The 10,000-nt window shown below is 34.2% G+C and overlaps 2 protein-coding genes across 3 annotated transcripts in view; one reads left to right on the top strand and one right to left on the bottom strand.

Annotated features, from left to right (window-relative positions):
- Positions 1-8,277, top strand: part of LOC122266595 (intraflagellar transport protein 81 homolog) — a 10,777-nt gene extending 2,500 nt beyond the window's left edge. For both annotated transcript variants that reach the window (XM_043036395.2, XM_043036393.2), the window contains 12 exons: positions 1,291-1,471; positions 1,629-1,784; positions 1,961-2,156; positions 3,030-3,193; positions 3,317-3,400; positions 3,585-3,704; positions 3,977-4,183; positions 4,307-4,496; positions 4,620-4,744; positions 4,860-5,008; positions 5,579-5,707; positions 6,823-8,277. In XM_043036395.2, coding sequence (XP_042892329.1) covers positions 1,291-1,471; positions 1,629-1,784; positions 1,961-2,156; positions 3,030-3,193; positions 3,317-3,400; positions 3,585-3,704; positions 3,977-4,183; positions 4,307-4,496; positions 4,620-4,744; positions 4,860-5,008; positions 5,579-5,707; positions 6,823-6,913 — 1,792 coding nt within the window. In that variant the 3' untranslated portion in view covers positions 6,914-8,277. The remainder of the gene's footprint in view (positions 1-1,290; positions 1,472-1,628; positions 1,785-1,960; positions 2,157-3,029; positions 3,194-3,316; positions 3,401-3,584; positions 3,705-3,976; positions 4,184-4,306; positions 4,497-4,619; positions 4,745-4,859; positions 5,009-5,578; positions 5,708-6,822) is intronic.
- Positions 8,023-10,000, bottom strand: part of LOC122266596 (uncharacterized) — a 5,240-nt gene continuing 3,262 nt past the window's right edge. Inside the window, exons 3-6 of the mRNA XM_043036396.2 lie at positions 9,970-10,000; positions 9,523-9,668; positions 8,510-8,746; positions 8,023-8,277 (exon numbers count right to left, since the gene is read on the bottom strand). The exon at positions 9,970-10,000 is cut by the window's right edge and continues 93 nt beyond it. Of these exons, the coding sequence (XP_042892330.2) occupies positions 8,041-8,277; positions 8,510-8,746; positions 9,523-9,668; positions 9,970-10,000 (651 nt within the window). The 3' untranslated portion in view covers positions 8,023-8,040. The remainder of the gene's footprint in view (positions 8,278-8,509; positions 8,747-9,522; positions 9,669-9,969) is intronic.

Raw genomic sequence — 10,000 nt, 5'->3', positions numbered from 1 at the left:
CATCTTTTCACATGTAAAGGGACAATATTCACCACCATCAATTTAAGGGTTCTAGTATTTGAAGCTAAATTTCTGAGGAAAGGACGAAAGCAAGCCATTTAATGTCTGATGAACTTTGTCAGCTAGTATTGATTATATGATTATATTGCATGTCCCTAGTGTCATGGAAACCAGTGCCTATTATTGCATGATGTTCTTATTATCCAGCAGGCCAGCAAGGATTAGCTCATTTTGCCTTTCAGATCCACTCAAGAACTCTTTAATGGGCTGTTGCTACCTGCAGTTTGAAAGATCTCCGGAACAGCTGATGCATGTGTCATTCTTTAAGATTTAAGCATGAAGAAAAATAGATGGGCGGAAAGGTTACAAGATTGCAGGCTGCAGGCGGAGGACCTCTGGGCCTCCAGCATTTTCTTGCTATATGATTACTAACTGTTTGTAATGCCAGCACATGCTTGCACATCTTACCTAATTGGTCATCATTATTTCATTCATCATATATGGCTTTTGTGCACAATGGAATCTGCAGTCATTGAATCATTATATTCAAATGGTCTTTTATTGTTGCTTTTTTTTGGTCCTCTCAGTCTCAATGATCTTTCTACTGTATTTTTTATGGGTCTTGGTAATCAGGATAATTATGAAAACTTGTACCATGTACCTCCTACATGTACTGATAACATGATTTTCTCCAATTATATTAGAAGATTAAGGACTATCTTTTGCTACATTTTTAGTGTTGATATATATCAATATTGACTATAATATATCAAAAGTCTTGCATGGTATAAGCGTCTAGTTCCACTTTAGCAACAGTAATCAGTCAGTGTAATGTATGTTGTAATACAAGTAATCAGTGTATGTTTCTTTAGGTATAGAAGATAAAACTCACTCAAACAGATACTTTCCCAATTATAAAAACTACAGAGGTTATTATCTTAATTGTTGCCAATTTATGATAATTTAAGGAAGTTAGACTAAAAAATTCTTTTACATTTACCAATTTATGGAATGTGTAAATGTGTATACATATATTTACATGTTGAGTTTAGTAAGATTATCCATAAGGTAAGCAGTTATCTATCATCAGAATTACATGGAATTTTATATTTACTATTTATTTGCCTTTGATCTAAACCACTTCTCTTATTTTCTTCAAACTATTTTCCTTTTTCCTTCCTTATGTGTTTTGGTTAAAAGTTATAGATTTTATTTAATTTGATAAAAGACATTATTTGTGTATGAATCTTGAATTAAACAAAAGGTATTTATTCTGATTTAATTTTCCAGGAGCAATTTCCGTCAGGGACTAGTGTCAGGAAACAAACATGTTATCTACCCAATTTTGCACTGGCTTCTTCAGCGAATGGATGAGCTCAAAAAACGAGCCTATCTGGCAAAATATCTCGTCAAGCTTGATATTCCTGCTGAGATACTTGGTGATGCTGATATTGCTGATATTCATATCAAGGTATTCCAGCCGTATCATTAGAGTTTATTGATGTGTAATAGAAGGTGTCTAATTTTTTAATGTGAACATCATGTTACATGCATATTTCTGTAAAGATATTTTTTAGAATTTTGTTGAGAAATGTGCACAGTGTCTCAACCTAGACGTACTTTTATAGTATGAAGAGCTTATTGAGCAATTCAAGACCATTCATCGGGAATATGAAGGTCTCAGAAACAGCGGCTTTTCCACACATGAACTTCGGCGGGACATCTCGGCAATGGAAGAGGAGAAGGACCTTGTCACGCGAAGGATTGAAAGGATGAAGCAGAGGGTTAGTTTGAACATTGTGAATCATATAAAAATCTTTATTATTTTCCACTATTTTTTTGTGAAATAATGGGTATATATATAACATAGTTAGTTTTTCACATTAGAACTCCTTTTGAGATTGATACTAAGTAAAGGTAAATGTTAGATATTGTGATTTAAAGTATACACCTATTTAAGGTTGAAGGAACTCCAAACAGTGAAGATATGCTGCAGTCAGCAAGGGCACTGCGAAAAGAAAGGGAAAAGCAAAAGGAGATGGCTCAGCAAGGCTCAGACCTCAAAGATTCTACCCAGCTCCTAGAACAAAGAATCTTACGACTTCAGAATCAGTTGAAGGATATAAGAAAGGCTGGAATGGGTACCACACCAGAAGGTAATTTCTCTATTGTGAAGCAGTAGATTTTTAAAAGAGAAGTAAAGAATTCGGAAACAAAAAGAAAAAGAAAGAGAGAGATAGAAAGAAGGAGAAACAGTTAAATCTGAGAAATTTCTAGCAGTATAATGAAAAGACAAATTTAAGACGTCATGATTATCGCAACCTGTTATTGTTTGATGGTTGTGTGTTCTGTTTGTTCAGATTTTTTTCATATTGAATTCAAACCAATTTTCATTTTTGTATCACAAAAACCGTAGTAAGCTTATATCTCAGTTTAGGTTAGTACAATAGGATATCATGTTTCATTTAGTTTTTCCTTGAAAACTTCTCGGATTCAAGGAAGTACAGTGTTAACCTTTCTGTGACATTATGTGACAGGCTGAGATCACTTTTGTACATCATTTTTATTCTTTTGTTAAAATTACAAGCTATTTTTTCCTGGAGTTCTGTAACTAGGACATCATACCAAATGCTACTATATCATAGAAAGACTCACATATCATACAGAAGTCTAGAAGATGAAAATACACAATATCTTAAGATGCCCAGCCCAAGATAATCATCTTAATGGTTAAGCCAATAGCTGTGCATACATCATATGATAGAACACTTGTAGCTGCAATGTGCATTATCTGATGGGAAGTTTTTTAAAGATTAGATCCACTTTTATTGCCCTCATATGTCCTATGGTACCATTATGGTGCAAAAAATAATTTTCAAAAATAATAAATTAGATTTAATATGTCTGGTTATTCTTGAGTGATCCATAGTTCTATTTACACATAATATAATATAGATCTGCATCTAAGATAGACATTTTCCTAATTGCATTGGCCAAAACCCTTTCAAGTAATATGGATTATTTCTCAGGGCTACTCCAGAGGCTAGAAGAAGATGTAAACGTGAATAGCTACATAGTGAAGGACAAACTGCCAAAAGAAGTTGCAGCGAAACAGAGATTTGTTTCTACACTACAGAAGGTTGCAGCACAGCCAGCCATGGGTCAACAGGAACTGGAAGCTGTGAACAAACAGGTGATAATAAATCATGAAGTTGTGTGTATGTAGCTAAACTGTGAATTATGTGGTTGTCTGAAGATTTGTTTTCTTTGTAATTGTTATTTATATATTATCCTTTCTTTATGTGTTTATTTTTAGATACGTTTGCTTACATCTGAAATCAATAATTTGAATGAAGCTCGCATGAAGGAGGTTGAAGAAGATGACAGTCCTGAGAGCAAGGTAGGACTTCTCTTCTTGGAATATATACAGAAAAAGAGCATTTTTTGTTGATATTTTTTCTTGAGGCATTGTGAGCTGTATTTTTAATGTAATAGTGAACTACATAGGAAATTGATTAATGACATCTTTTGTAATATTAGCTGATACAGTATTTTTGAGCACTAATAATATTTTTGCCTCATAGGTCGGAAAACTGTCCTTCTTCCGACAAAATGCAGCAATCATCGGACGAAAGAAAGAGCAGACAGCTGAACGAATGAATGAGATGCGCAATGAACTAGCAAATTTGCAGGAAGACATGAGGGTTTGTTTATGAGAAAAGCTTGGATATATGTTCTGTGACATTTATTTTTCAGAATTATTTAGACAAATGGGAAGGGTAAATTTACAAAATCATTATTAGATAATTAAGAGATTAAGAAAAAAGAAAAATCTGATGTAATTTTGATCATCAAACACTGAAATTTCAGACTTATATTTAAGTTTTTATTCTCATCATTTGATGTTTAGCATTGCAGTAACTTCTCAAAAGTCTTCTTGTCTTGTCCTTTTCTTGATCAAGTGACTCTCCTGCAGGACAAGCAAGAGCAGCTCAAGCAGTACTCAGGTGAACAGGTTCTCCGAGGAGATGAATTCAAACGATATGTAAATAAACTGCGTGGGAAGAGCTCAGTATATAAAATGAAAAGAGCGGAACTGAGTGAGTTGAGAGCGGAATATGGTGTCCTTAGTAGGACAGAGGAAATATTGAAAGCCAAGGATGCACAAATAATGGAGCAACTTGTAAGTTTTAGAATAACCACATAAAATGTATAATCAGAAAACAGATATACAGTTTAAGAAACTGACAGTATAAGAATAGCTATACAGAATATCGTATTTAAAGATCCTTTCTTTTTAATGCAGAGTGCTATGGAAGCACGCATGGGAGTGACTGGCTTCCACGAGACTCAAGAGAACTTAGAGAAGGTATCTTCTGTCAAAGCAGAAGTGGACAGCCGTAAAGGGAAGACACTCGAGGAAATGTCTGGGATGGTGATGGAACTGAACCACAAGATTGCAGAAAGAAAAGGCCGCCTAGCTCCAATCATCAAAGGTAGAGACATCTTTGAGTGCTGAGGAATATAGCTTGTGTTACTGTTATAAATGCACAATGTATCATTGGTTCAGTTTTTGCCATACTTTAAAGTAATGATTATTACATGCCTGTCTTCTCCAGAGCTGAGACCATTGAGGCAAAAACACCAAGACCTTACTGTGGAATATAATGAAAAAAAGCATACCTACGACTCTGTGGCTGCTGGTTTGGATAGCAATATAGGAAAATTGGAGCAGGAAGTTAAGGTTAGATACATTTGAATACATAGATTCTATTTTTTTAATTTTATTATTGTAATGTTTAAATTTGAGGATCTAAATTATTTCTATCCAATTTAACTATTTTATAATTTTGTCTCAGACCCTACAGGATGAGATTATATCATCACAGACTAAATACCACCTCTCATTGGCTGAACGAGATATCTTAGCCTATAAACAGCAACAAGCCAGCGATGAGATAAAATTGTACTTATCAAATGATCCCCAGGACAAGAAAAAATCAATGAGGTAAGTATCTCCTTATATAAGAACACAATGGATGGTGGTTATTTATATCTTGTTACACATTACAGGTGTACACATGCAAAGTTTAATTGGTTTCCTAGAGGGCTATGATTTATGAAGGCTTCCTGAGAACCCATTGAGTGTTAGTCCGTTTTCTCTTACCCATATTAACTTTAGGGTACAAACAGGCCCACATTTTGCTAGAATAGATATAATTTTTATGTGTGCCTTGTAACTTACTTATGGGGTGCATAGGAAATCAAAATTGTGGTTACAAAGTCTTCTCTGCATGTAGTGGATCTTTTTTGTAATCTATACTATAGTTTCCATATAATATTAGCACTATGAAACTTATAGATCTGAAAAAGAGTAATTCTTATTCTTACAGTATGTGATAACTATTGGGAATTAGTTACTGGAATGAAATTGGAAATGAAACTTCAATAGGTGCAAAAAGAAGAAGGCTTTTATGAATTATATATAACCCATTGCAGTGTGAATTAATTGCATGGTTGATAATGTTGCTAGTAAGCTGATATTGCTCTCCGTAGAAAACATTATTTTGCTTTACAGAGAACAGTTGATGGGGCACATTAATGAACAAGAGAAGCTTGGCCGTACACTGAGGGAAGAGCAGAAGGCTGTGAAAGATTTAGTTCAGAATTCTGCAAAGCAGCTTGCCATGTGGCAAGATGTAATACAGTAAGTGGACAATGAAATAATCATTCGCACTCACCCTCGCATGATTGAATAATGTCTTTTTCATCTTTGAATAAATTTGTAATTGCCTGTAATAAATACCAAGAAATGAAGATTGCTTAATGAATACAAAAGTGAGAGTTATAGAATTTTTACATGATCATCTCAATTATTGGGCCTTTTTGTAATGTTGTGTATATTAGCAGGAGTATAAGACTTTAACCCGTTAACGACAGATGACGTGTTTTTTCGTCATACCTGACGCAGGAGTTCTTGCCTGACAATGGGCGTCATGACGTTCGGGGATTTGGGATCACTATGTTATTTTATTGTACTATAAGTAATGAGTGAGTGATATTGACAATTGCAGTCATAATTATTATAACTGCCGTAATATTAAGCAAATTGGGTTTCAACTTGCTTACAAAACCTAGATGGCACCACTTTATTCTAGCACCAGTAGGAGAGAGAGCCTTGAATGGCACCCATCTACGGTCTCTAGCAAGTACTATCTCTATAGAGCGATGGCACATAGCAAGTTCCCGACCTCTTGCTCTAAAGTACCGCAGATGAAAGATGTGCAGGCAGAACGAGAGGAGGAAGGTGACTCACACCTTGCCCAATGCCTACAATGTGCCCCTGTGCCAGTAGGGATGCCTTTTATTGTGGCACTCACTGTCAAAAGCATAAGTTTCCTTCCCCTTCGCTACCTCTTCACTTTGGATGGTTATAAGTTTCGTGTTTGTTCATGACAGCACACAAATACGAAAAAATAAAGTTGCTTTTTGTCCCCCCCTAAAACAGTAATACTTCTATCACATAGAGTATAAAGAAAAAAAAAGAGTTGATATGGACCCTGAACTATAATTTTAGTAATCTGCAGAATTGATGGAACCTGTGATATGATAGATATAAATTTCTAAAAACAGTAAAACACACAAAAAAACAAAATACAAAAATGAATCGAGCTCTACAATGAGTGACTAAAAGGGAGTGGGAAAAATCAAATAATGTTGCAGAAGCTGCCTCGATCAGAAATAAAACTCATCCTGGAGCCTGCGTAAGCAAATCTATCCCCTGTCGGCAACGGGTTAAGGCTGTCTAAATTTTTCTTCCAGACTCATGGAGGTGAAGAAGAACTGCTTGGAAGCTGCGAGGAATGGTGAAAATGTCACCAGAAATAGTGGTGGAGAAGCATTGGTCTTGTAAACTGTATCATTTTTCTTGCTTATTATTATTGATTTATGTTGATATGTAATTTACTCTTTATGTTTAGATGTAACCATTTGTCCAATTTATCTTTACCTTAGAGTACTGTTTTCAGATTTTTGCTCTGCCTTTTACATAACCTTTCACAATGAATAATATTCTGGAATGTCTGAGGAACATTAGTTTTAAAGTTTGCAAAGACAGTGACAAGCACCTACTCAGTTTGCAAATAACTGTGTTATTACTATAGAATAATATTAGAATCAATGTATATTTGATTTCCAATCATCTTGAATCCTACATATTCAAAACTGATGTGGAATAAAACAAAATGAAAGCTGATAAGTGCTTGACCTTTATCCACAGCAAACCAACCATGCATGACCTTGTATTTTGTATAATAGAAAAAGAACAAAGAGAAAGAGTGGAATAATTTACAATCTGCATTACTATGGTGTTATAGATCTGTTAATATTTAAATAGAGTTGAACATCTGATTGACATACATATTACAGTCTTGTGATAAATATTATTTCAAGCATTTGCAGAATATTTGGCATACTTCATAACAATTAGAACTAGGAGCTAGATAGTTTTGTGATGAAGAATCTTTCAAAGCAATATTTGATTTAACACCCAAGAAAATTACATACTTATGTGTAATTAGGAGTCTGTGACTATTTATTCTTTGGTCAATAAAGTTACAGTATATAGAACTATGTACTGTTGTAAAACACCATAGATATTCACAATATATTTGTATACAGATATAATCATAATTAAAGTATGACTCAGACACCTATAAAATAAGATTAGATAAGATGAGTCAGCACTCATAGCTGGCAGAGGCCGGGCCGCCTTGAGCATATAGCCCGGGCGAAGCGACGTCTTCGCATATCTGTCTGAACACCTATAAAAACCTTGTTAGATCTCAATGTTATACCTTATTAAAAATTTATGAAATTAATATAATTACAAGAGTGATATATTTCCAGTCTTGATATTTGAAGTTAAACCATGTTACTAAAATTTGAATGTTGTTGACAAAATAAAGCTGAAATCTCTGGATTAAACGATTGTTTAATTTAAAGGGTGATCAAAATACTGGCAACTTTGCATCATTATATTTAGCATGGCGGCATACGACCTGCATGTCCCTGACTGTCAAGGTCACAGATACGAATAAGGGTGCTAATGTCAATGGACTGAGAAAGCCCATCCTTCACAACCCAGATCTTGCTAAGAATTTCAGTAGCTTGTGCCTCATCATCAACCCAGATGTTCACATCATTACCCATGACAATGTGACTGTGATCAGGAAGTGGGAGTAACATCGCACCGTGAACATCAAATGCAGGGTTGTCCTGGTTAGATAAAATTAATATAATATGAGTATAAAAGAAGATTTTACATATGAAGAAAGTGTATTTAAGTTCAGCCTTTAAAAAAACAACAACAACAACAACAACAACAACAACAACAACAACAACAACATAATTAAATCCAATGTTTTAATTGTTTAGTTCTAATTTGCAGTTTTTAACATTTATATTTCAATTATATCAATAATACTCTTGTACGTGTGGTCATACTTACAACAAAGTGATAAGTAAGAGGCTTGGTGAGAGTGCCAAACATATCCTTTGGGAAGTCTAAGACAGCATTACCATTTACAAGGACTTCCTCCAACTCCAGGTTTTCATGAATGATGGGAAGGACCACAAACTGATTCCAGTACAAGTGAAGCTTTCGTAACTTGGACAAAGGCTCAAGGCTGTGGTAAGGGATTTGTCGCAGATGGTTCAAGTGTAGGTCAAGGACTTCGAGATTGACCTGGAATTTCATATGTATCTCAGTTACACTAGTTGGTTATAAGAAATTGGATTATATTAATGAGGGTGTGATCTTGTCTAAAATGACAAATAAATACATATACCATATCTGTGGTAGATTTACTTCATTAAATGTTTATTAGTTATTTCCATGAGGACTGTAGTTCCTTCTTTTATGAAGTCAGAAGCTTTTCATGATCTTTTTTCAGATACCTATTTTGCTCAAGCTAGTGACATGATGTCCTTTATCCATTGATGAGGTTGATTTTTTTTTCAATAAGCCTCTGTATCATAATATATTTTACTGTATATTCTGATCAGTTTACTTATCTATTTGATATTTTAGCAATACAGTGTCATCATTTTTTTAATCTTAGGAACACTCTTATTGCTCTTGAATATTTTATCCTTTAAGATTGTAAATGAATATGACATATCATCAAAAAAATATCAAAGCTAATATACAGTGATGATAAGCTTTTATAATGAGTTATTGTTGAGTACAAAGAGATGACACATACTCCTCCATTTCCTTGTGGTAATACCATGTGTTACAAGGAACACTTGAAATGTGTTGTTGAACATTTCATTAGATATGCAATACTGCCTATTGCTGGAGATTTTGATAACTGCAATTATCTCTGAGAATCATGTTACATATCCTACCAATTGAAGCTATAGAAAGATTAAAATATAGTCGGATTATGATATAATCAGTTTTCAGATATGAAACCCCCAACTTTTAATAACAAAGTGGAAATGTCAGATATATCTCACTAGGTTTGAAATGTTGTAGTGCTGAACTTCCGTCAGCTGATTATCGGAAAGGTCAAGAAAAGTCAGTTCTGCCAAATTCCACATGTCAGCAGGAGGATCCAGGATCTTGTTACTGGATATGTCCAAGAACTTTAATGACGTGAGAGCTGTAGGAAGACAGTGTTATGCATGCAGGTTCTGAAGAAGAAGTTGTTTTTAAAGGTAAATCCAATTTTATTATTATTTTTTTTTGTAAGCATTTACTCATTCTATATTCATGACTAACTCTAGATTTTGTTCCATTCATTTGATGAAAATGGAAGTGATTCATAAGTTTCAGCACACAGGGTGTAAAATCCAAATCCATCCAGAAGTTATACAGAGTAATACATTTTTTATGACTATAGAAGTTGTAAATATGACAATTAATAATTCTAAATAAATACACAAATGAAATAGTCATCATACCACTGAATGCTCCCTCTTTAGTATCAGCAAT

The sequence above is a fragment of the Penaeus japonicus genome, unplaced genomic scaffold, assembly GCF_977035675.1.
Source record: "Penaeus japonicus unplaced genomic scaffold, GWHDUDI00000001_assembly GWHDUDI00000025, whole genome shotgun sequence".
Classification (NCBI taxonomy): Eukaryota; Metazoa; Arthropoda; class Malacostraca; order Decapoda; family Penaeidae; genus Penaeus; species Penaeus japonicus.
Note: the sequence above shows the minus strand (reverse complement) of the source record. Positions and strands in the feature narration are given on the sequence as shown.